This window comes from Durio zibethinus, chromosome 25 (assembly GCF_047325235.1).
Source record: "Durio zibethinus cultivar Kanyao isolate XHJ-2024 chromosome 25, ASM4732523v1, whole genome shotgun sequence".
Taxonomy (NCBI): Eukaryota; Viridiplantae; Streptophyta; class Magnoliopsida; order Malvales; family Malvaceae; genus Durio; species Durio zibethinus.
The window spans coordinates 14,231,436-14,258,189 of NC_143186.1; the positions used below are offsets into that span (position 1 = coordinate 14,231,436).

The 26,754-nt window shown below is 33.2% G+C and overlaps 1 protein-coding gene and 4 pseudogenes across 9 annotated transcripts; 3 read left to right on the top strand and 2 right to left on the bottom strand.

Annotated features, from left to right (window-relative positions):
• Positions 1 to 4,306: 4,306 nt before the first annotated feature.
• Positions 4,307 to 8,599, bottom strand: LOC111275888 (uncharacterized; annotated as a pseudogene). The gene is made up of 5 exons (XR_016333835.1): positions 8,244 to 8,599; positions 7,007 to 7,050; positions 5,830 to 6,031; positions 5,488 to 5,519; positions 4,307 to 5,295 (listed from the first exon to the last, which is right to left on the bottom strand). The product of XR_016333835.1 is annotated as an uncharacterized LOC111275888 (transcript).
• A 2,685-nt stretch (positions 8,600 to 11,284) lies between these two features.
• On the top strand, positions 11,285 to 14,343 carry LOC111275887 (heterogeneous nuclear ribonucleoprotein 1-like; annotated as a pseudogene). Its single transcript, XR_016333836.1, has 6 exons — positions 11,285 to 11,490; positions 11,659 to 11,699; positions 11,870 to 12,034; positions 12,364 to 12,463; positions 12,565 to 12,743; positions 13,015 to 14,343. The product of XR_016333836.1 is annotated as a heterogeneous nuclear ribonucleoprotein 1-like (transcript).
• Positions 14,344 to 15,253: 910 nt separating this feature from the next.
• On the top strand, positions 15,254 to 18,261 carry LOC111275886 (ER membrane protein complex subunit 8/9 homolog; annotated as a pseudogene). Its single transcript, XR_016333837.1, has 5 exons — positions 15,254 to 15,635; positions 16,004 to 16,154; positions 16,268 to 16,323; positions 17,351 to 17,517; positions 17,625 to 18,261. The product of XR_016333837.1 is annotated as an ER membrane protein complex subunit 8/9 homolog (transcript).
• A 467-nt stretch (positions 18,262 to 18,728) lies between these two features.
• Positions 18,729 to 20,480, top strand: LOC111276249 (pentatricopeptide repeat-containing protein At1g05750, chloroplastic pseudogene; annotated as a pseudogene). The gene has a single exon (XR_016333834.1). The product of XR_016333834.1 is annotated as a pentatricopeptide repeat-containing protein At1g05750, chloroplastic pseudogene (transcript).
• A 61-nt stretch (positions 20,481 to 20,541) lies between these two features.
• Positions 20,542 to 26,497, bottom strand: LOC111275885 (uncharacterized). Of its 5 annotated transcripts, none has more exons than XM_089754820.1 (7): positions 26,191 to 26,497; positions 25,189 to 25,492; positions 23,699 to 24,025; positions 23,133 to 23,177; positions 22,962 to 23,006; positions 22,024 to 22,699; positions 20,542 to 21,021 (listed from the first exon to the last, which is right to left on the bottom strand). In XM_089754820.1, the coding sequence occupies exons 2-7, from the start codon at positions 25,468 to 25,470 to the stop codon at positions 20,963 to 20,965; spliced, it is 1,434 nt and encodes a 477-aa protein (XP_089610946.1). In that variant the 5' UTR covers positions 25,471 to 25,492; positions 26,191 to 26,497; the 3' UTR covers positions 20,542 to 20,962. The 5 variants fall into 5 exon arrangements, with proteins under 5 accessions (XP_089610946.1, XP_089610948.1, XP_089610947.1 ...); XM_022861487.2 differs by having other exon boundaries at positions 20,543 to 21,021; positions 25,189 to 25,532; positions 26,191 to 26,496; XM_089754822.1 differs by lacking the exons at positions 25,189 to 25,492; positions 26,191 to 26,497 and adding an exon at positions 24,702 to 24,980.
• Between the last annotated feature and the right edge of the window lie 257 nt (positions 26,498 to 26,754).

Genomic DNA, 26,754 nt, shown 5'->3' on the forward strand with positions numbered 1-26,754 from the left:
GAATTCTTTCTCACCTAGAAATTTCTTAGGCATTGCTTCTCGGAATATCTAAGAATCTCATCATCGAAGGTTCGAATTTACTTTTCGTAAAAATTATATCATGCATGCAATGCAAATAATAACATGATGCACACATTTTATTTTTTATTTTTTAGAAAATTTTATTAATTTTTATTATTATTCTTATCTAAAAGAAATGAAGAATAGAGGAATTTTTATTGTATTGAAGATTTTTTATAAATATTTCATTACATTGGTAATATTTAAGAAAAAATCTTCTTACCTAGGGATTTCTTAAAGCATCTTTACTCGGAATACTTTTGGAATCCCATCATCGGACAAAATTTCTATTTTTCTCATTTTTTATTAACTATTTTTAATTTATTAGTTAATTTTATTATTATCATTTTATAACAAAAAAAAAGAAAAATTTTTATTTTATTGAAATTTTTTTTATAAATACTCCAATACACTGATAGTATTTAAAAAAAAATTTTTCACCTAGATATTTCATAGGTATCACTACTCGAAATACATTTGAATCTCATCGTCGGATAAGAATTTCCTTTTCCTACATTTTTTATTAGTTTTGTATTATTATTAAATTTATTTTTATTTTATTTTGTTTTTAAAGTTTATTTTAAAAAATTAACAAAATTAAAAATTTTATCATTTAATCTAACAAGTGTAAATATTTTAATATGCATAAATATCAATAAAATAATATATAAAAATTCAAAAAAAAAATTTAAAAAAATTTTTTTTTTACCTGAATCGAACCGATCAATGGTCTGGTCAACATGGGTTTTGTCCGACGTTCGATATAGTGTCAGCTGGTCGGGGTGGTCCTATTCAATTTCAGCCATTTAGATGGATCGGTCAGGGGTTGAAGGAGACACAGGTCGCAGGTCAGGTGCGCGGATCCTCAGAGGTTAAAACGATGTCGTTTTAGGCGTTTAATGAAACAATGTCATTTTGGCTTTCAGCTTTCTATAAAAGTTTAAAAAAAAAATTTCTCTCATTTTCTCATCCCCATTCTCTCTCTCTCTACGCTCTTCAGAGCTCCTCTCTTTAACTGATCGGTCGGTCGGTTAAACCGTCATCGCCGTCGCTCCGACCACCATCGATAGTCGTCGGTCGATCATCAAAAAATGCCCAAAAATACAAAAATATTTCCCCTGCTTCTTGAGCACAGATCTGAGCTTAGGTTCACCTAAAAAGTGTCCCAAATTCCTTAGATCTACTCTCAAAGTTTTGGTGAATTTTTTTTTTTGGATATTCTGACTTCTTTTTTTTTTTAAACTGACTTTATTTTTTTTCTTTTATGCAGGAGCTCTCGGCGCTAGGTTCCTCCTTGTGGGGTGGACTGAGCTTTTGTTTTTTTTTTTTGGGCAGAAAGCTTTTTTTTGCAGCTTTCTTCTTTTTTCTTTGTGTTCGATCAGGAGCTCTATTTATAGAGCTCCGACCGTGCGTGTGCTTGAGGGAAGGGCACAAGGCTCGGCATGGAATGTAAGCACGAGCCCCATGCCATATTATTGTTTTATGTTTTATCCAACTGAGCAAAGATAGTGATATGAGTGGTAAGGTAAAGTGGCCAGTGGTATGAGTGCACAGAGGGGTGGGGTAAGGTGGCTAGCAGTGCCGCGTCTAGCATCACTACCATCGGTCTTCATTTTTTTATTTTTTGTTTTTATTTTTCTATTGTATTTTATATTTTATATTTTTGTTTAATTTATTATTGTATTTAATAATATTATTATTTTATTTATTATTTTTTTCTGTGATCGGACAAATTTGATGTCTACAGTTGCTTTTCTTTGCACATTATCGATAATCAGTAATAGGGTAAAAACAAAGACAACAATTTTATCCGAAATCGAAACGATTTTTTTTTTTTTTTTTGAACATAGACTACTCAAAAAGGTTTTTTTTTTCAAATAAAAAATGCTTCTTTCACTTGAGGCTCGATAACTTTTGAAAATTTAAAATCTGAAAAAAAACTCATATCAGCAAAAGCTCAATAACTTTAAAAATCTTATCTTAAAAAGGGCTCATCTCAGCAGAAGCTCAACAACTTTAAAAATTTCATCTTGAAAAAACTCCTCTCAACAGAGGCTTAACAATTTTTGAAATCTTATTTTGAAAAAGCTCCTCTCAGCAGAGGCTCAACAACTTTAAAAATCTCATCTTGAAAAGGGCTCATCTCAGCAGAGGCTCAACAACTTTTAAAATTCTTTTAGAAAAGCTCCTCTCAATAGAGGTCAACAACTTTTAAAATTCTCTTGAAAAAGCTCCTCTCAACAGAAGCTCAACAACTTTAAAATCTATCTTAAAAAAGCTTCTCTCAACAGAAGCTCAACAACTTTAAAATTTAAAATCTGAAATAGGATCAAACCACCGTCGGTAGTCGCCGGTCGATCGTCAAAAAATGTCCAAAAACACCAAAATGTTCTCCCTGCCTCCTGAGCACAGATCTGAGCTTGGGTTCACCTAAAAGTGTCCCAAATTCTTTAGATCTGTTTTCGAAGTTTTGGTGAAATTTTTTTTTTTTGGATATTCTAACTTTTTTTTTTTTGAAATTGACTTTGTTTTTTGTCTTTGTGCAGGGGCTCTCAGCATTGGGTTCATCCCTGCGGAGAGGACTAAGCTTTTGTTTTTTTTTTGGACAGAAAGCTTTTTTTTTTACAGCCTTTTTTGTAGCTTCTTTCTTTTTTCTTTGTATTCGACTAGGAGCTCTATTTATAGAGTTCCGACCATACGTGTGTTTGAGGGAAGGGCACATGGCTCGGCATGGGGTGTAAGCACGAGCCCCATGCCCTATTATTTTTTTTTTTTTTTGTTTTATCCAATTGAGTGATGGTAATGGTATAGGTGATAAGGTAAGGCAGTCGGTGCTATGGGTGCGTAGAATGGTGGGATAAGGTGGCCAACGATGCCACGCCAGGCACCACTATCACCGGTCTTTATTTTTTTATTGTATTTTATATTTTGATATTTTTGTTTAATTTATTATTGTATTTAATAATAATATTATTATTTTATTTATTTTTTTTCTATGATCGGATAAATTTGATGTCCACAATTATAAATAAATTTAATTAGACATTGAATTAGTTTAAGTGTTACGCCATCCGCTAGTGTTTGTAAAACAAATTAAATCTTTTCTTATCATCTTTCTCAAAATAAAATGTTTTCTTATCATAATCAATGTCTTTTTCCTGTGAATATCAAAACAATAGTCTATATAAAAGACTTTTTAAGTTGCCTTCCGCCGGAAGCAATTAAGATTGTTTGAGATTTAATCGGTCAACCGGAATAATTTACAAAAATAGTCATAGTTTAGTATAAAAAAATAGATTACAAATATTGAAATTTGAATTCAAAACCTTACCTTAATTTAAATTTGGTTTTAAAATTTTAAGATCAATATCTGCTAAGAAATGTTCTCAGCCTTTGACTTTTCCCTTTATATATATTTAAGCTGTATGTATGTATTTTTCTAATTTGTAGGAACCTGCAAATTTTGATGCAAATCAAGTCATGGGTTACACTGAAAATGCAAACGTCAAAGACATCGTCACGGTGTCCTCTCAGGAGGCAAAAGCTGTTCAGGTGATTCGGGGGCCTGATCCCATGGTCGACGGCCCGAAAAAGAAGCATAAGAAAAACAGGAAGAGGACTTGTTTCCTGTTATGTTGCTCTAATCTTGAGATTGAAAAGGAACAAGAGAAAAAGAAAGATATTTCGATCATGGAGAATACCAGGAGCAGGACTTGTATGGCCATATGTTTTTCCAATTTTAAAGTTGGACCAAAGACAAAGAGTGGCTCCGGGGCTAAAATATCAAAGTAAGCTGCTGCCGCTGGCTTTTTTTAATATGTGTTTATGTACTGTATTGTCAGAATTTTGGATGTCTTAGTTTGAGACCCAACGTTTGGATAGTTGTATGGATGTTTGAAGATTATAAGAAAAGGGTTTGTTGTTTTTGCTAGAAATAAGCAGGTGGGGAGCGTTTCATGTTACGTTTCGAGAGCTTGTAATAAATTATCTTTGTGGTTTGCTTGATTACATGTATGTATATGGCTTTCGAACGTTATGTATGCTGTTTTTATTTTTGAGCTGGATTCGAATTCTCGTCTTTTAAAATCATGTATCTTATAAGAGAAAAGATACGATCACTATTATTTTATTTGTCGAACCCAAACTTTACCTTTGAGTTTTGCTACATTAACCAATATTTTAATTAGCATGGTGACAATAATAAATACATATGAAATTTCAAGAGATTAAGGAAAAAAAAAGGAGATAAAGGTGAGAACTCCAAATAACCATATCTAAATTTGTCAATACAACAATTAACCTTTTATGCAATATGTTCTATAAATGAAACTTGGATCAAAAGTTTTCACTGGATGCTGATAATCAATATTAACATGTGTTAGCATGCTCAGAAAAAGAATTAACATACATCTGCTATATGCAGGTTACGGAAATAGGCTGAGAGACTTGCCATTAAACTCCTTAGCAGCATCCATGTACTTCTTGCACTGCTCTTTTCTCTTAGCAAGTTCCTCTCTTCTGGCATTCAAGTCAGCCTCCAGTTTTGAGATCCTTTCACCCAAGCTCTCAAGCTCTTGGCTTTCGATATGACTAACATAAGCACAGGCAATTTTCTTCAAATGTTCCATGGCAAAGTCCACCTTGAAATTAATGCGTAAAGCATCCTTGATTGCATCTCTCTGCACTTCAATATTCTATCCTCAGTCACTTGCTCAAGCTGTAGATCACCCATCTCTTTGACAGAAGCGCAGAACAGAATATATGTTGCCTCAGCAATAAACAGGTTCATCTTAGTTGTTGCAGAGACATCACCATAGACAGCAATGATTCTCTCTACAACAGGCTGCAGAGAGATTGGAAAACTATATCTCCCAACTTTTACGTACTCTCCATCTAAGCCTGTGAAGTCTGAGAAGCAAACATTGCTATCATCGTCTGCCTCAATTTTTTGCATAAAAAGTTGGGCAATGGGTGTATTGGTGGCAACCGCAGTAATTGGAATCTTCGGATTTTGCAAGTCTAAGTCATTCCCTTCTAAACCGGTTAGCTGAAACAAAAAGTTGAGAAGAAATAAACCATGATTCCAATATTAGATGCTTACAAAAGGATGGTTTAGTATGAGATTATTAGACAAGCAAGATAAGATATCTAAAACCCAATTAGACGCATCTAAGTTAAGAGGATTTGCCATGCCCTGTCAGTAGCTCCAGCGTTAGTTCCATGGTGATCCTGCAACTTGCAAGAAACAGATAGGTCAGTCCTGAAAATAAGGAGAAAGGGATAGAAAAGGTAGGAGTAATTGATGTCTTTGGTTTGACTTCCAGTAATCACATGACAAGTGTCATATCAAACAACAAAAAGTTCACTCCAAAAATGATGCTTGGAAATGCTGTAATTCAAACAGAGAAAGGTATTGGGAGTTCTTACTGTTTGCTTCAGAGGAATATATATAATTTAATCTGCCAAAATGGAGAGAGAAAACTTATTCATGATATCCTCTAATTTCCAAATTACCTTAAATTGCTTAGAATGTATTAGCAGCAATAACAAAAAAGAATTTTCATTGACAGCAAGAATGATAGTAATATTAGTGAAAAAGCAAAAGCTGCAACAAATGTCACTTTTTCCTCTTGATTTATGCTTATCAGATACATATTTCTTTTGTCAAAGAATGAGTGCAGGTATGACATCAGTCCCTAAGATATAAAACAGAGTAGATATGACTATGAGTTTCTACGCTAACACTCTTCAGAAGCCAAGGATTGCTACCTGGACAAAAAGACTTTCATTATCATGCTGCTGGCTGGCTGATTCGGAAATATAACTCTAATTTGTTTAAATCTTGGTCTGGAAATTGCCGATTGGGATGCAGCCATTTAATATACACTTTTAACTCTCTTATCTCATCAGTCAACCGATCATACCCTGGTTTCAGGAAACTGTTCTCGGCAGTCAATTCTTTCAATGTCAACTGCACATTAAAAAGCAACATCAAGAGACATGCAAAGCCAAAAAATTGCTTCTGGGGTCATTAAAATTTCAAAATTTCTTTACTAAGGCTATTTTCTTAAAATATAATGTTAATTGACTGCCAAGTTTCTTTTTACTCTAGACTAAAATTCAAAATTTAGCATTTTACCAATACATCACGCAACTGTTGGCATCTTCCTTCATCCCAACATTTCCATCTAACAACTTTCTATTTTCTTTATTATATTCTCGATTATCATCTAGTGTAGGTACCATTTAATCCCATCCAAAACCAATTGGTAATAGATGAAGAGATCTAACTGGAACATAAAACTACAAAAAATGTCAATGCCAACCGATGCAGGATAGACTTGACAATTTGAAACACGACATGGTGACATGACCTGAAAATGATACAAATAGAGAACATAGAAATAATAAGGCTTAAAATTTTAGAAAAACTATAAATATGTTTAATAAAACCAAAAAATTATATTTTATGCTTTAGTATCAAGACGAACTGTGACACAAGATTTTCGTATAAAATATAATACGAATATAATATTTTATATGACACGGTGACATGAATTGCCAGGTCTAATGCAAGATAACACCACTCATTTTATCGCCACCTTCCCCTCCCAACTATGGAAGCCTGGCTCTACTAGACATTCAGTTCTTCAATCTATCTTGGATGAAAAGCACAACCATTGCAAGTTTTAACACTGCATGCATATCCAGTTATTCAAATTATTGAATGCAGCTGGAGTTCTTATCATGGATGAATGTAAAGGATAAGTAACAATATATTTGTAATCAGTTCTGTGGAAGCTACAAATGTATCTTAATGTTTCTTTGTAACATCAACAGACATGGCACTTCCCTTTTACCCAAAATTCTAACTGCAGGTGGGAAGTAAAGAAGATTAAAATGAAAAAGGTTTTGTTTTCGCATTGGAAAGGAAATGAACACTTGCCTCCTTTTTCTTATCGAGTTTTCTTTTCACCTCATAAAATGTATCTGCCAACCAAACAATGTGATAGTCATAATTTCAAAAAGTAAAGCGTAAGATACATTATGCAAGAACAAAGTATGCACTAAATGCAATTAGAATATCCCCAAAAAAAAAAATAATGCTGCTCTCAGTATGTCAATCCAGAAAGCACACTTCAATAGAACAAAGAAGAAAAATTACTTACCAGCAATGAGCTGTTTAAGCATTTTCATGCATTTAAGTTAGACACGGTGGTTTTTGACTTAAAGAAAATTTTATCTACCATTGACCACCAAACCAAGGATGAAAAATTTTAGAACAATGATTTGTTGTTTTGAACAACATTATCAAATGATGATGGTAAAAACTAATTATTTAAAAGTCTAATCAACAGGACAAAGATTGAAAAAATAAAACAAAGAGATCTACAGACAGCTATAGCTGTTAAATATTATTCAATATATTGAATTTCTTTAATCTACTCTCATTTCCCAGCAACCAAACAACATTCTTCCTGACAAAAACAAAACCAAGAAACCAAACAGAGCAAGCTTCACTTTCGATTAGCAAAACACACAAAAACAAGCCAATCCCACCTCTCAAAATCTTAAGTTTCTTCACTATTGCAACACAAAACATGAAACCAACAAACCAAACGAATCCACATTCCATTAGCAAAAACATACGAAAAGCAAGAAAATCCAACCACTCAAAATCTTAACTTTCTTCCCTATTGCAACACAAAACATGCAACCAACAAACCAAACGATGGACAATCCACTTTCCATTAGCAAAAACATACGAAAAGCAAGAAAATCCAACCTCTCAAAATCTTAACTTTCTTCACTGCTGCAACACAAAACATGAAACCAACAAAATGGACAATCCACTTTCCATTAGCAAAAACATACGAAAAGTAAGAAAATCCAACCTCTCAAAATCTTAACTTTCTTCACTATTGCAACACAAAACATGAAACCAACAAACCAAACGATGGACAATCCACTTTCCATTAGCAAAAACATACGAAAAAGCAAGAAAATCCAACCTCTCAAAAATCCCAACTTTCTTGAAACTTTAAACACAAAACCCACACAGGAAAAACAGATCATAAACCCAGCAAACCCTTATAAATGGCAAAACCCTAAAAAAGAAGCAAGAAAAACATACAAAACATATAAAGAAGTCCAAAAAGAAATATCTAAATCTTTGTTTTTACCCAAATAAAGAAGCTTTTGGGCAGTTTCATTAGGATCCATAGAAAACTCTTTGAGGACTGCATAGATTTCTTCATCACTGTGTTGCTTCCCTGTGATCTCCCTAATGCTTTGGATCGTTTCCCTTACATTGTCTGGGATTGAAACCCTTGACCCCTCACCGCCACCTCCACGGCCGCCGCCGCCGCCACCTTTGCTGCTCATGGTAGCAAAGAAAGATAAAAAGAAACAGGGGAGGACAAAAAGGGAGAAAGAAGCAAAGAACAGAAGAAGAGAAAATTGAATGTGCTATGTATTTATAGTTACAATAATAACTTAGGGCATAATACAAGAGGAGGAATTGTGAAAAAAAAAATCGTAAATACTTTTTGGAGTTTTTAATTGATGTTGTATAAATAACGAGAGTATCGACGTAATTAAGTTGAGCCCAAGCTTAATTGAATTGAAATAATAAAAAATTAATTTTAATTTAAAATTTATTATTTAAAATTTAGTTCAAGTTTAAATGAATTTTAATTTTTAAATTTTAATTTGATTTAAAATAAAAATTAAATTATTTAAATTTATTTTATTATAATTTTTTTAAAAGATAAATTCATTTTCATACTCTATTTTAAATTTGATTATATGCTTAAATTAGAGTTTGAATTCGAATTAAAATATATATAAAGTAAAATAATAATTTTTAATTAAAATAATAAAAATATATTAAAATTTAAAATTTTTATTAAACTTATGCTTTTTTTTATTTGAATATTAAAATATTTAAATTTGATTCATTCAATAAAATAAAGTATTCAAGCTTGAGTTTAATTTAATAATGATCAAATTAAATTTAAATAATTTATAAGTATTGATATATCATTTATATTCTTAAATAATGATATGATTAGTTATTTGTCTATAAAAAAAAAAGTGAAAAAATGAGAAGAGAAGCAAAGGTTTTTCTTTTTATTTTATTTTAGTATTTATTGTATTTATTTCCTTATAATTAAGATTATTAGTATGAATAAAATTATAATTTCTGATAATGGGTGTCGCTTTTCTGTTTTTGTAGAGGGAATTTAATTAATATAAAAATATTATTTTATCTTTATTAAAAAAATCTTATTTATCAATTAAAATATGTGAAATAATCAAGTCAATTCAAGATTCTTACTATTTTTTCCTTTGCAGTTGGATACCCATTCCTAACATAAAAACGTGTTTATATTGCTAGTTTCATTTATTTAAGCTTTTTTTTTTGTAAAAGATAGATTTAAATTGATGCCTATTATTTAAATTAAATTTGTTTATTAAAAATTTTCAAAATGTCTTACATACATTAAACTGCACTTTAACCATTGAAATTCCATTTTTATTGTATTATTAAAGGAATTTAAAGGTTTTTTAATTTATTTGTAACGTACCAAAGTTAAATATATAAATAATATATTAATATTTATAAAGTTATTTTAATTTAATTAGGATAAAACTCAAATTCAATTTAATCATTGTTAAGTTATATTCAAACAACTCGACTTATCAAATAAGTTGAGTTTAAATATCATAATATCCAATTCAAGTAACTCACCAATTTAATCAAAATTTTATTTTTTAATATATTATAATTAATTTAATTAAAAATTTATTATTTGCCCTTACAATTATTTATATATTTGAGCTTGAATTCAAGCTGAAAAACAAATAATCAAGATTTGAAATTGAGTATAAAAATTAAGTGTTTTTTATTCAATAGATAAGTTTAATTGAGAAAATTTGAATAATTTAATTTTTATCTCAAATTAAATTTAAATTTAAAAATTAAAACTCGATTAACTTGTAATTTAAATTTTGAAAAATAAATTTCAAATTGAACTCAAAATTTTCATTTTATTAATTTAATTCGACTTGATTACATTTTTCATTATAATTCTTGTAAGAATCAAATCATTATTGAATGAGGGCTCTAATAGAATGACTTAAGTGAGTTTATTACATGACATATGCTAATTGAAATTGAAATAATTTATATATATTTTACTAGGAAAACAGAGAAAACTACACTAATATTCTACTTAAAAATAAAGAAATATAGAAATATTCATATAATAGGTGTTTTTCATAAGGAAAATATATTAATAGGAGAATTGTGAAAAGTGTTAGTACAACACTTTGTGAAGTGTCGAGGGAATTAGTTCATGAAATTAGATTTTTTTTTTTTTCATTGCACCTTTGTAAGGGAATAATAATGTGCATGTGCTTTTTGTACCTTTTGAAATTGAGTTCAATTGCTTTGGATTTGAAGGCTAAAGGGAATCAATGAAACATCAATTATAGATATGGATTACATCACTTGATCTACCACAACCCTTTTTTCCGTATTTTTCATTTTTATTACCATGAAACAAATATAAGGTTTTTATGGGTCAACTTTGCTAAATAAAAAGAAAAAGTATGTGCTTAACTTTTTATGTAAGAAATTGAAAATAAAAAAATTTGAAAAAATACAATAAAAATTTGGAAGCCATAGTTTTTTTAATAAAAAATATCTCAAATTATTTAAATGTTATTAATTTTCACGAATTTTTTTAAAAAATTTAATTTTAATATATACAATATTAAAATTTTATGATTTTTAATGTCAAAAAATAAAAAAAAATTTATAAAAAATAAGAATTTTAGATATTTAAAAAATATATAATTTAAAAATATCTAAAAAAATGAAAAAAAAAAACGTAAGGGATAATTAACAAAAAATGAAAAATTATAGTCTAAAATCTAAATATAGTAATTAATTATTTTAACTCAAAATACCATTAGTATTTTTCAAAAAAAATTAAAACTATTTTTTAATTAGCAAAATAAACTTATTAATTAATCAATGACAAAATAAATGTGATATCAATGGCATTAGTTACCCTTAGTATCCTTAATCCCAGTACAGATATTTGCCACGATTCCTTAAACCATCAAGCCGACAAGACAACCTGACTTGGTCATGTCGCTATCTATAATCTTACGTGGCTAACAGAGATGTCGGTCTATATATTTGTCTATTTGTTACTTTATTTGGTGGCAAACCTGTTATTCATAAACAAAGCATGTCTTTTTTACATTTTCTCCACTCACGTTCTCATCGTAAAAAATCGTAATCCGCCTTCGATTTCCCCTAAATTATTTTCCCGACAAACAAACAAAGCGAATTAATCGAATGCGTTCCAAATCCAAGAACCATAACCCCCTCAGTGGGGATGGAGCTAGCCCCGGGTTAGTATCTTTCTTTTTGCCTCTCGATTCAATTAAAAAATTCACATGTTTGGTTCCTGAGAAAAACTTTCGATCAAATTCTTCTTTTTTGTTCTAGTCATGCTTTTTTTTTTTTGTTATCCAATTCGTCTAACCAAGTTCTTTATATTAAATTTTTTTTATCTGCAGGAATATTTTTATCGTAGGACTGGCCAAAGAGGCTACCTTTCGTGACTCGTGATTCTCTATATTTATTCTTTCTTTTTTTTTTTTTTTCAGATTTATTGAATTGGATTTAATTTTGTTGATTATTAGATTTTTTGGGTTATTATTTTAGGAAGTAATTCGTTTGTTAATTTGTTGTTTTATTTCTAATGCCATTGAATTGATGGATCTTCAGCTCAATTTAATAAGCAATTTGGGAAAGTATGGGGAGATAATAGATTCTGTAATTATGAAAGATCGATACACTGCTCAGCCTCGCGGTTTTGGATTTATTACATATGCTGATCCATCTGTTGTGGACAAGGTCATTGAAGAAGACCATGTCATCAATGGAAAACAGGTAAATATATTTGTAACATTACAAAATTGAGGATACAATAAATTTAATACTTTTTTTCCCGGATTATGCTTTAATTGTGTTTTATATTTATTGTTGAGAAGTTTTTACTAGTCAATAATCTTTCTTTTGTGGTTGAAAGCAATTATGGGTAAAACCAATTATAGAGTTATTCTGCCATGATATCAGGTAGCTGATGCTTGAAATATGTAGCGTAATTAGGATGTTGGTGAAAGTTTTTGGTCAATGAACTATGAAATTTTGGTTTTTGTATAATATTATTATTCTTTAAACAAACCATGGAAGATGCTCACAAAATCAACTTTAAGCAGGTTGAGATAAAGAGGACAATTCCTAAAGTCTCTAGTCGGTCAAAGGATTTTAAGACAAAAAAAATATTTGGCGGTGGTATACCATCCTCAATCACGGAAGGTATGAATGCCAAGTCTTAGGTATTTTCATTTTAGTAGTAGAGTGAGTATGAAAGTGTTGCTTAATATAAAATCTTGTCTGTGTGGTGCTTTATTATTCAGATGAATTAAGGAGTTTCTTCTCCAAGTATGGAACTGTGATGAAGCACCAAATTATTCGTGATCATGCAACCAATAGGTCCCGTGGCTTTGGCTTTATAATTTTTGACAGTGAAGAGGTTATAGATGATATGTTATCAAAAGGAAATATGATTGATATGGCAGGTAACTTGCTAAGCTTAGTGAAATTGGACATACCTTCCAAGAATCAGCATGTAAAAAGGTTTTGGTGGAGTTTGCATTTTTGCATTTTCCATTTATCTTATTAATATATATAATAGTAGGCTTGCTAGTTCGATTAATTTTCAGTACCAAACCACATAAACTACCCCAGTGGTTTATGTTTCAAATTATAGGTGGAGATTGATACATGTGTAGATCTCCCCTGGGAAAGGGCTATCAATTTAGTTTACACGCAGCCAAACTTAGGTTAACTAAGTTGCTTTGCTGTAGGTGGAGATCAAGAAAGCTGAACCAAAGAAAGCCTCAAACCCACCACCTGCTCCTGCATACAGTAGCAACTCTAGGGGCCGTTCTTATGATGATGGCTTTGGTGGATATGGTGGTTCATATGGGGGTTTTAATGGAGGATTTGGTCCTGTTCCTTATAGAACACCTGTGAGTCTTGGTGGTAGACTCAGTGGTGATTATGGGTATGGTAGTGGTGGTAGTGAATTTGGTGGAGGTTATGGGGGTTTTGGAGGCAACAGCTTAGGAGGCTACCGAGGTGAATCTTCCCTTGGTTATTCTGGCCGCTTTGGTTATGTTGCTGGCTTTGGAGGGGGTTATGGTGGAAGTGGTGTAGGCAGCTATGGCCAAGGAGGTGATGGTTATGGTAGTTATGCAGGTACAGGCTATGGTGGTGGTTATGAATATGGTCCTGGTGCTAGTTATGGTGGAGCAGGTGGGCTCTATGGAAGGGGAGGCTATAGTAGCAGTAGTCGATACCATCCATATGCAAGATAGAATGAAGGCATTGTGATTTGCCATAGAAGTTCCATACAGGCTCCTTAGATCTGCATTGTGCATCACTAGGCACTTTCTGACACAAGTAATAGAAGTCTTCTAATTATAGCATGTGGGGAAGGCTATCAAGATCAGAGGACACATCATGTTAGACTATTGTTCTGTTGTATGGTTTAGAAAACCTTCATATCAGTGCTTGATTGCCTTGTTCTGGTCTATTTTTATTTGGTTTGTCATGTAGACTATAGCAACCTGTTTTGGACTTTGCTAGTTAGATATTCTATCCGCTTTAGTTCTGTTTTAGCTTCTTATATAGTAATGCTATATCTTCTTTAGGTCAGTCTAATCCTTTTTTAGCAATCAATTAGATTACTGCAAATGTCGACTCATCATGGATCAATGCATAGATTTGCAATTATAAATGTTAGAACATATAAGTTAGTTTGATATTCGATCACCTAACTTACTACTACTATTATAGGGATTAAAATAGGAAATGCCTGGAAATTGTTAGGAACTGGTTGGTATTTGGATGTATTCTTATCACCCCCTATTCCTAATGTTCATATGAGATACCTTTAGGAAGGAAGATTTTTTGCAGGCTTTAATATATTTGTTCCATCATCCTGGTGGTATGCTGCTTACTGCTCTTGTCCGGCGACGTAGTTTTACAATTGTTCATAGGTTGTTACTTTTGGTTTTTGTTGGTGAAATTGTGAAAAAGCATGTAAAGCTTCTCTTTTTCTTTTCAATGTTATTGTAATATGGACATCTCATATTCAATGAAAAAATCTGTTACCAAACAATTGTGAAATATGCTTGATGGTTATGATGAAAATGTTGGATGTTGTGTGCGCATGATATGCTGATATTGATGATGGGAAAAATCCTCATTCTGATTATAATGGCTTCCAATATATAAAATGTGTTCAAAGCATTTTTATAACATATGATGGGATTTTATGGACAACAAGTCTTGTTACTTGTTAGTGCTTGCTTCATGTTAACAATGTTGCAGAGCATTTTGTGTAACCCTAAAATGCAAATTCTATTCAAGATGCAAACAAGCTATAAATAATTGACTCCATCAAAAAGTCAAAAGCTTTTATAATTGGCTCCGATATTTCATCGGTAGACTTGTTGATCTATAATATAAACACAATACGAAAAATTTTAATAACACGAATATAATAAAAAAATAAAAGTGAAATAATTTAAAATTTTAATAATAATAGGTTTAATAAAATTAAAAAAATATTTTCATATTTTATGGGTCAATAAAAATTGTAACACGAATTTTTATATAAAATATTATATAATTATAAAAATTTAAATATTTTATATAATACGAATAATCGAATACATAAATTATTATATTTACATCTCGATCTCTACATTGAATTAACTAAATTTTTCAAAACCATGAAACCGGCTTCCTATAAAACTCAAAATCTATATTTTTATATATCATATTGTATGTTATCGTTTTTTATATTTTTTATTTTAAAACCTTTAAAAACAAGAAACAATGCCAAAGATGTATGTAACTCTAAATACAGATTGAAAATAAAAATAATTTTTGCAAATAAAAATGTTAAATAAAATAGTAGAAAACGTAAATACGAGTGATAAAGATAATTAAATGGAAAATAAAAATGCATTTTTGACAAGCCGAGTTGATTTTTCCACTAAAATAACAAAAAAGGTGTAAACGGCATCGTTTGGTCACTCCTAACAGCTTCCTAGGAAATCCATTTTTGTCAGCCTTAATAGCATTGAACTCAAAATTCTACAGAAGTAAAGAGCCGAGTTGAATTCACTACAAACTCTCATTGTCGGCGATCCAATTAACTCAGAGACTCAGTGAGTCTAACCAATCTAGAAAACAAAATAAAAAAATGGTGGCCGAGCTGAAGTACGAGATCTCACAGAACGCTTACATGAAGTTGGTTCTACATGCTTTGAAGCACAAAACCACGGCGGTCAACGGCGTCTTACTCGGCCGAGTCAACCCACAAAATGAAAACGTCGTTGAGATCGTTGACTCAGTTCCTCTGTTTCACTCTAATCTTGCTTTATTGCCTCCCCTCGAGATCGCCCTCATCATGGTCTCTATATTCTCTTTTTAGGGTTTTCTTTAATGTGCTTTTTATTCTTTTAATAATTTCTTTCTCTTGGAACTCTTATGGTTTTGAAAAATCAGAGTTTTATGGTGGTTTAATTATTGGGTATTGACCAGAGATTCAATTGGTTAGCTAAAAACCGTTGTTGATTTGTCCAAGTTTTTTTTTTTTTTTTTTTAATTTTTGAAGAAAAGTCCCTCTTGGGCTATTTTGTTGGAAGTTATTGGCTTTGAAATTTGATGATGATGATGATGATGATGATGATGATGATGATGATGATGATATATATATATATATATATATATATATATATATATATATTAGAGCTGTTCCGATGGGTTGGCTTTGATCAGGTAGAGGAGCATTATGGATCTCAGGGCTTGGGAATTGTGAGTTATTTCCATGCAAATGAGAGGTTTGATGATGCAGAGGTTGGCATTGTGGCAAAGAATATTGGTGATCATATTTGCCGGTACTTTCCCCAAGCTGCTCTTCTCTTGTTATGTATTTTGATTGTTGTATAATGTATTTTGCTTATTGGATATATATACGCTGCTAAGCTTGTTAGGGATAGGTCTCAGTTCTGTTTTGCTTGTGTTTTTCTCTTTTGTAGTTAGATAACAAAAAGCTTGAAGCGTTGCCCAAGGGGAAAGACCAGAGTCCTGTGATGCAGGTTTGTATTTACTTGTGAATTTTGAGTTTTAATTATTGCCTTTTTGGTTTTGGCTGATTTGGGGGAAGTGACGGGAATAAGGCCTTAGTAATTACTTTCGGTGTAAATGTGGGAAAAAAAAAAGCACTATTATAGTTGGAAGAAAATTTTAGGATAAAAGCTATATGCAGATGCAAGAAGGGAGCTGGCATTAGTTCTTTCTTAGGATTTGCTGTAATAGGAGTTAAAATCAGAGGGCTTGAAGGTATAGCTGAAGGTTCTGTTGTTTCATATATGCGTGTAAGGTTGTTTGACATATCTGCTCCCCGTGACTTCAGCTGTCATGCTGAGTACGTTGCCAACCTTGGGGTTTTGTATATTTGGTTTGTGTTTGTTGGTCTATGTTGTAGTCCTATCTATAGAGTAGGCCGCAAATCTAATTGCTATTCCCTATTCAGAGGTGTAGTCGTTCCGAATCTCTCCGAATTAGAAGGTTGGATACCATAAAGGAGCAAGGGCCCTTTGGCTTTTGAAATATAAGCTGTCTGTTGTTTGAAAGGATTGAATAGCAAAGGAACTAATGTGAATGTTGTGACTGTAATTGTCTGTTGCTCCTTGGGAGGGCTGTGATTTATTTATTTCATATGTGAATTCACTGCCACTCCTATCCCCTGATTTTCTTCCCGTTTTAATGCTTTAAACATCATTTTGTCAATATGTGCTACATGCCGAGCATAACAATATCAGTGCCACTGGTAAAAAAAACTTTCTCAAAATATTCCTGTTGCTCGTTAGTGGATGTGGAAGTGTCTTATTTTGCATTGAATGTTTGTAGTGACCATCAGATTTTGTGCATTAGTTACAGCATATGGCCTCCAATAGCTACTGTTTAAGTTCAATTAGATTTTTTTGAAATTGACTTTTGATGCCAGTCTCTGGTCATTTAGAGGTATTTTCCTTCAAAAGTTGTTGAATGATGGGGTATTCATCGTCCAATAGTGTTGCTATGCCTTTGGTTAATGGTAATATTTGTCTCGTCATGCATTAGCTTTATATAAGGGATGCATCCAAGAACTGGAAACTGGCTGGACCGGATGGAGGCAGCCGACTGGTAATTAAGGAGCCTGTGGCAAATGTAGTTTTGTTGGATTACATTTCATCTGAGAAATGGCAGGATGTTGTAGATTTTGATGATCACCTTGATGACATTAAGAAGTAAGTCCTATGGTCTCCTCTTAACAGAAGAACGTTGAAATATTTGATGTACTTGGCTATATTTGATTGGTTCTATGTCATTTTACATGTTATCTTTCTGCTTGCAGGGACTAGCTTAATCCAGAACTCTTCAAGTAAGATCCTTCATCGGTTGGTTGAAGACAATGGCTGACGCGGACACGTCTTGAAAACCTCGAAGTAGACAACTAATTTGACAAACCATAGGGTTACAGATATTCTATTTGCCAGAAGATTTTGTTGTGATGTATTAATGGGGTATTTGTCATAAGTTCAAGAAGATATCATCAACATTTCTTTAGTGAAACATGTGTTTTGAGTTCATTGTTTTGGAACTCGTAAGTAGAATGCAAAGCCATTATGTTTTGAATGTATTGACCTAGTGATTGAGTTTGACTACGAGGATGTTAATGGGTCATGAATTCATGATGTCACCTCAGACAGGTCTAAAATGGCATTTTCAAGCAGTTATCCTTGAATGAAGCCAGGGATGAACCTGACCCATGAGGGATGCATGGGCTATGTTCAACAAGCTCTAAAGAAGATGAACATGATTAGTTCTGAAAATGGAGACCACAGTTCAAGTTCAAGGAACCAGTTCAAGATCTTTGATTTGCTTTATGTTTTGATCATTTCAAGAATGCACTTACATGCATTTCTCCCAAGAAAGTCATATCACTAAATTATCATTGCTTATAAATATTTACACATCAAGTTATGACAAAACCAACTGGACATTCCATAAGCAAGTGATTTTTTTCTCCATGGAGGTTTTTCTCATTGCAATCAAACCCATTTTTACATAACAAAGATTAAAAAAATGCAGTTAATCTTAAATTTTCCCTCATTGGGCAAGATCCTGGCTAGGCTAGAAATACAAATCCTCTAATAAAACATAACATTTTCTTTGTATCTAAATCTATGTTTTGTTATATTAATCTTCAATTTTTATTACCGTAAATATTGTTTTGGATTGACAAAAAGGATTAAAAAAATCCGCAATCAAAAATTCAATATTTTTAATATTTTAATATTTTATTATAATTAATTAAGTTTTGAATTCTTAAACGAAAATAATTAACAAATTTTTTTCTAACAAAGGTTTAATTAATGAAAATAAATGTTTGAAGGTTTAATTGATTGAAAAAATAATAAAAATTTAAATAATTATTGAATTTTTGTTTGTCAACTCACAAATGAAATTTATGAAATTTTTGAAAATTTTCAAACTTATAAATCGTCTACTAACAAATAATCGTGGGATTCAAATCTGACTGTTTTGTATTTAAACTCTAAATCTTTAACCACTTATGCTAACCTCTATAGATTGGTTTTTAATTTTTTTTTTTATTTTAATATGCTTTTGTCTTTCGGAGAAGCTAAAAAGTCAAAAAAAAAATATTTTTCCAACATAAGACCCAAACTCGCAACGTTAAAGCAACCGAAGACAAGACAAGACAAGCCGCTAAATTCGAAAAACCGTTAGTCATCTAATCTCATCAGCCGACCGAAGGGAAAAGAAAGCAATGAAAGTTTCCCTCTCTTTTTCACTTCACTCTCTTCCTTCATCAGCACAAACCCTTGTCTCCAACTTCAACTCCCCACTATAACGGAAACAAACTCATGCCCATCTCATCAAAACCAACACCCCTCTCTCTCTCCTCCCTCCTTCTCATATCGCTTCCGTTTGTGCTCTCTCTCCCGACTTCTCTTACGCCCATCGACTTTTAACGCATTTCACGCAATCCCAAGTCGTCATTTGGAACTCTTGCTTGAAAAGTTTGGCTGAAAGTGAGTCCCCTTCTGAGGCAATCCTTTTGTCCAGCCGTTTACGCGAATGCGATGTTGTTCCTGATAGTTTCATCTGTGCTTTCGTTCTCAAGGCCTGCACGGCTTTGTTGGATGATAAAAATGGTAAATGTGTACATGGGGTTGTTAAGAAACTTGGGTTTAAATGGAACTTGGTTTTGCAAAACATGATCCTGAATTTTTATGGATTGTGTGGAGAAATGGGTACGGCTCGGTTGTTGTTTGATAATATGCCTCAACGGGATGTTGTCAGTTGGAATGTTATGATTGCCCATTTGGTGAAAAGTGGAGACTTTGAGGGTGCTTATGGGTTTTTTTCGCGTATGCCTGAGAGAAATGTGAGGTCGTGGACAATGATGATTTCTGGGTGTGTTCACTGTGGGAAGCCCAAGGAAGGGGTTGAGTTGTTTATGGAGATGGAGAAGATTGGAATGCAGGCTAATGAGGTCACTGTAGTGGCTGTTCTTGCAGCTTGTGCTGATTTGGGCGCACTTGAGTTGGGGAGGAGGGTTCATCAATACTCGAAAAGAAATGGCTTTGGGAGGAATGTTAGAGTTTTGAATACTTTGATTGATATGTATGTGAAATGTGGTTGCTTGGAGGAAGCTAGGAGGGTTTTCGGTGAGATGGATGAACAGACGGTTGTGTCATGGCCAGCTATGATACAAGGGCTTGCAATTCATGGACAAGCTCAAGAAGCTCTAAGCTTTTTCTCAATGATGATTGAGATGGAGCTGAAGCCTAATGGGATAACCTTTATTGGACTCTTGCATGTGTGAAGTCACATGGGGTTGGTTGATGAAGGTCGTCGATTTTTTTCAGGCATGAATAGAGACTATGGTATTATTCCCGAAATTGAGCATTATGGTTGCATGGTGGATCTTTTCAGCCGAGCAGGGCTCCTTCAAGAAGCCCATGAGTTTATAATGAACATGCCTATAAAACCAAATGGGATTGTATGAGGAGCTCTCCTTGGTGGATGCAAGGTTCACAAAAACATTGAATTGGCAGAGGAAGCTACCAGACATCTTGCTCAACTGGATCCCATGTATTGGATTGGTAACACAAACAAAGAAGCAAAGGAAAAACTAGATTTTATCATTCTAATAATAGCAAAACTAGCCAGCTGACAGGCCTTATCCTACTTCCAATCTGATGAATCTTAACTAAATGGAAATGAGTTACTCTACCAAAAAGAAGTGAGATCAGACAAGAGTAGAATGAAGAGAAGATGCTTTAACAACGTTTGAACTATATGACATTCGACCAACTAGAAAAATAAAGGGTTACCTCAACCAAAATCCTCCAAAAAAGATCTGCAGACAGAACAGAATGCTTCTTGGGCCTTACTTTAGCTGAAACCTGACGTCAATTTGACCTTAAACATTTGAACTAAGATGACCTGAATCACCTGATTCATAGACTAGTTGTAGATCAGACAAATTGTTGCTTTAGAACCCCAAATCAGACGGCAAGAAAAGTTTTCTGAACAGCTAGAACTTTTTTTTTTGGGATTACTTGTATCTTTTCTTAAAATCATCGTTCGAAAACTGCCAGCTACTTCAATCGTTCGAGAGCTTCTACTCGTGCGTTTCGGTCGCCTGACTCGATTATTGCTTCATGTTTCACTATCTCCGCATTGTCTTAAAGTCAAACATCCCACCAGATAAAAGTCATCTACAAAAATTTACACATGTTAAATTTTATGCTACTGTAGTGGAGAATTGGGATGTGGTGAAATTGCAGAAAACAATTAAACCGGCTTGTATCAGAATTCAGAGCCTGTTTATGTGAACAATGGAAAATTAATTCAGAGGCCGCTCATAAAATTAATTTTGCTTTGATTTGGTTAAATAGTACTTTAAAAACTTAATTGGACATAATAGAAGGATAAGAGCTCACCTGGAAAATTCAGAAAAAGAAAGTGGATTTTTTAGTATTTTAGCCTAACTAATGATACAAAGAAACCACATTTTATTCCAATGTAAAGTGAAAACTATAGATTATAGGAAAAAAAAAAAAACAGCTAGAAATCCGCTATTAAATATATAAAATGAATAAATAAAATATTAATGTCTCAGTTTTGAGACATACTCAGAGACTCATAACAAGTGAGAAGAATACAAGAATTAAGATAGTGTACAAACTATACACTGATTTTTTTTTCTCTAATTGAAGTCCAAAATATGTTGTAGATCTCTCAATCCTTGTATAACAAGTTTACTTTTTTGGTTCCATGCTGCTAGCCGACCACACCTCCAATATTTGAGCCACTAACAACAAAGTTTAGTTAGCAGTTTGAGCATCAATAGCTGATAAAGAAAGCTCACTGCTGACTTGGAGTAGCATATTATCAAACAGATGTAAATGGTAGTGACGGTGATCAGTGGTGGTTTTGAGGCAGGTAATGGATATTTTTGGTGGAGATGGTAGAAAATATGTGTTCTTATTTGGTTGGGTTCTAAAATTTAAGGGTTAAAGTGGATAACAATGCCAAATATATTTTTAGAAATCAAGAATACGATACAGCAAGATTGTGTCATTGTTTTGCAGAAGCAAGATATCAGGTAAAGTGATATGCCAGTTTCATGTGATGCTATTTCTCTGTAGCAAGTGTAAGAATGGAGTCGAAATTTCAGCAATGCAAATTTCTGCTGGAAGAAGACTAAGGAAATAGACCTGTGCTGACTGGTACTCCTCTGAACTTCTTAGCAGCATCTATGCACATCTTGGACTCCTGATATATGTTATCACGTTTCTTTTTCCAGTCATTCACCTCAGCCTCTAAATTTGAGATCTTTTCATCTAGGCCTTGGAGCAGTGGGCACTCTTGTAGACCAAAGTAAGCACAGGCAATTTTCTTCAAATGTTCCATGGCAAATCTCACATTGAAATTAAGGCGTAGGGCATCCTTGATTACATCTCTCCACTTCAGCATTTTATCCTCAGTAACTTCCTCAAGTTGTAGATTCTCCATCTCTCTGATTGTGGCACAGAAAAGAAAATAGATTGTCCCAGAAATACTGGGACTTATTAAACTTGTTGCAGAAACATCACCATAGACATTGTTTATTCTCACAACAGTCGGAATCAGAGACAACGGGAAACTGTATCTCCCAACTTTTCTCGGCTCCCCCTCTAGGCCTGTGAAGTCATTGGAGTCTACTTTGCTCATAACTTCTTCATCGAGCTTCATAAGGAATTTTGTCTTGGCTATTTCAGCGGGACATAAACCACTATGAGAACACTCTTCATGTTCATGAGCAGGCTCATTGATAGCAACTCTTCCATTTGGTATCATCGCATTCTCGGCGCACAATAGACATAGTAAGTCATCCATTCCCAAACCGTCAAACTGAAAAAGAAAACCTCTGGTCAGCAAGTCCTAGCAATTATTGATTGATATGTAATGCAGAATATCCCTAAGTACAACTAATAACATTTCTATCAACTGAGATTTTGGCACCCACCTTCTCAAGCAAAAATGTTATTCTTTTTCTTTTGGTTCAATTAGAAAATCCATGGAAGATTTCTATGCATTTATGGATATTTGTATGGTAATTTTTTAAGATATCTCAAGTCAAATGCACTTAAAGAAATCGAAAGAATTACCATACCCCATCAACAGCTCCTTCATTGTTGGAGTCCATCCAGTAGTGCTCCTGTAAGTTAAAAGAAACAGATGGCTGAGTGAGATTAAAAGCAATGTTCCTCTTTGACAATTATACAGTAATCAGTAAAGATATCACAAGCCAAATGTGCTAGAGGATTTATAACATTGACCATACCCTGTAAACAGCTTCTTCATTATTAGGCTCCATTCCATAGTGGTCCTGCAAGTTAAGACAAAGGATAGAATTTTAATGATGAATAATGATATGATTAATGTAGTTTTAATCATAAAATAACAGCAAAATTAAATCAAACGATAAAATTTACTCCACAGTGGCTCTTGGAGATGGTGAAATTCAATGATACATTAAAATGACAGTTAGTACATTGCAGAAGGAAAAATTAAACTTATTCATGATATTCTCTGTGTTCCCAAATTAACTTCGATCACTTAGTATTAGCAGATAAGAAAGAAAGATATCTATTGTCCTTTGATGATAAATAGTATATCAGTTTTGACTGCAAAAATGATGCTATTGGGGGAATGGGGGAGGTGTATGCAGAACACAAGGTAGCAGCAATTGAAACCAAAGAAATCTTGATCAATATGTTTATTTGTTTTCCAAGGATATTACATTATGCGCCAAGAGTGAAAATCAATTCTGTTTCAGTTCCTAAAACAGTAAAGCTAAGTAGAGGCAAGTTTGTATCATAAACTTTTTCAGAAGTCAACGTTTGCTACCTGGACATGAACTCTTGGTTGATCAACCTGGCTTATTGATTGGGAAACATAACTGTCTTGTCTCTGAAGAACTTGTGCTGGAAGTTGTCCCTTGCCTTGCAGTCCTCTGATACGCTCTTCTAAGTGTTTGTTCTCGAGAGTCAACTGTCCAGTTTCCTCTTTTAAGTTTCTGTTCTCAATACTCAATCGTACACTTTCATCTTTAAAGTGTCTGTTCTCAATACTCAACCGTACACTTTCATCTTTAAAGTGTCTGTTCTCAATACTCAACCGCCCAATTTCCTCTTGCAAGAATTTATTCTTGATAATCATTTCATTTTCTTTATTCTGCATAAAAGGAAGCTAAAATCAAAGAGGAAAAAAGGAAGAGACAAATACAAGCCAGAATTTTAAATATTGATTATAATATTTGTAACTGCTGCAACATTTTCTTGAAATCTTATAAGAAACCTGTTTGTTTTCTTTTATTCTAATTCAGAACTTCAGTTGATAGTTCTATCCCATCCTGATCCTTCACAATCTACCGATGATTGCACTTTTCCTTATCCATATATAAGGGAGTTGCTGGCCAGAGGATATAGTATGAGGACTTCAAAGAACTCAATTAGACCATTAAATCACTGAATATTACCATTTTCATTTGGCTCCAGCATCATAGAGCATAAAGAAGTCCTTTGAAGTCTCTGTGCACCTGCATGCTGCCGAAGAGACTTAGAGACTTACAGATGCCACATGTATGTATGTTTCTTCTATTTATTTTTTCCTCCTTCACTTGCAGCTGTGCCAAAGCTATTCAGAATAAATTTCTGATAACCAGATTGGTCACTTTTCTTTGGACTCAAAAAGTAGGGGGAAAAAGTTTGCAGCTAGTACAAGCTTTCAAAGCTGAAATGGGCTTTAATTTTACCATTAATGAGGAAAAAGATAGCAGAGAGCATAGAAGTTACATAAGAATGTCACATACTAGTAGATTCATCACATGATGTTGAGAATCAAGAACAACCTGCATTATCACTATCTTTTGTGGAATCAAATTTTCTGATGGTATCAGATATCCCTGTCTCCTTATATGAATCCGATAAGCTTAAGGTCCATGTAACTTTCCTAGCCCTTTACTATCTTCTTTCCCATTAACCATGCCAAGCAAGAGAGAAATGATAAAATCAATCAAAATGTTTTCCACATGACATCCAGGGCTCCAAAGATGGTGGTAGATATTGAAGCTAGATTGGTGGTAAACAATAGGAATAGTTGGAGCATAAATATGGCATATAATTACCTTTTGAAGTTTCCGTTCAATGTGAGGATGAGGGACTTACAAATGCCTATTGGAGTTTCTTTGCGATATCATGTTCATGAGGGACAATAGAGCCTCAATTTGTCATCATCATCTTTAAGTTTGTGCGATATGTCACCCTCATATACAACCAATTTTACCAGGAAAAATGAGGAAAACACATTCAGAATGATAAAGATTTGTTTGTCATTACCTTTTTCCTTTGCTTATAGTTCCAATCACTCTGTCTTCTGCGTTCTTTTCTCTCCTCTTCACTCAGTGTACGTCTACGACCTCCCAGTCTTGGTTGGAGCGAAGCTTCAAATGCTTCTCCTTGAAGAAATTGGTATTGGTTTGCTTGAGTATGTGCCGTTCCCTCATTCATTTGCTGCTGAAAGTGCCATTGATAAGTATGGCTAGATGGATTATACATTGATGTAGATGCCATCTCTGAGGTTGAACAGGGATTGGTAGCTTCTGATCTAGTATCGTCCATGTTTCCCAGATGAAGAATTTGGCTTCTCAGATTGACAGATTGTAGTTGAGATTAAGTAAAAACTGCAAAGATACATTTTGTGAAAATAAACAAAATCTTGCTGCAGAACTAAATGACAAATATTCTTAATGATTAGATGGGAACAAAATGAAATTCACATGTTGCAGATAAGTCAATATCAACCCAAAAAATAGAAACTCAAAAAACAAAAAACACTGATTCGACTTCCCATCAAGAACTCTCCATGATCCTTGCATGCATAATTTGGCATAAGATCAGCAGATTTATAGTGTGCAACATTATCTAGACACTTGAATTATTGTGACAGTAACTTCAACAAGGTAAGAGTAAAAAAGAAAGCCAATATTGTAGCACCATTAAGAGACAAACATTTCCTTGGCTAATTTCATTATATGATTGATCCATGTAAAGATTAAGGGATTATGCAGGTAATGGTGATCTAAATGGTCCATGATCATATGAATCTTGTTCGCAAAACCATAAAAACAGAATCAAGTCAACACTAAAGTTGAAGATAAGTCAACTCTACCAAAAAAATGGAAACAAAAAAAATCATCAATCATTGAAGAGAATAATAATCAGACAATAAAGGGGAGATCATGAAGAGAAGATGATTCAACTTTCTAAACCGAATATACAACAAAACTTTATTCTATAAAGTATCAGTTATCAGCTAAAACAAGGTAAATCCAGGCTTACCAAATTTGAAGTATAGTAAAAAATGATTGCTGCCCAAAATCTTGCTTTTACTTTGTGCTTTAGAGGTTCATTTCCCAAGTCGGTTTTTTTTCCCAGCTTCAAACATCAATCAAAGGGCATTTTAAGAACAAAATAAGTAAAGACTCATGATGCCAAAAAAATGGGGAACATTTTTATAGTGAGAAAAGGGTCGTTACTGAACCGTTGGATCATGACGCCAGTGAATCATTTGGAACTGTTAGATCATGACACGTGCAGAACAGCTGTTGCCGAATGCTGACCCGCAGCCACCATTATTTTAACGTCGTTCCATTAGTCGCGCGAGAGTCGCACGTTGCTGTTCGGATTTCGACAGTATTGTTCATTTATAGCTGTCAACATAACAGTTAGAGTTCAGTTCACACACAAGCCTTGCAAAGTCAGGGTCTTCCACACTATTACCATTACCTACCTTTGAAAGGTCAAATCCTCAATCGTCTAGAATCATCTGTAGAATCATCGAAAGGTCAGATCTTCAAATGTCTAAAATCAACTACAAAATCTTCGTCCAAATCTATCTGATAT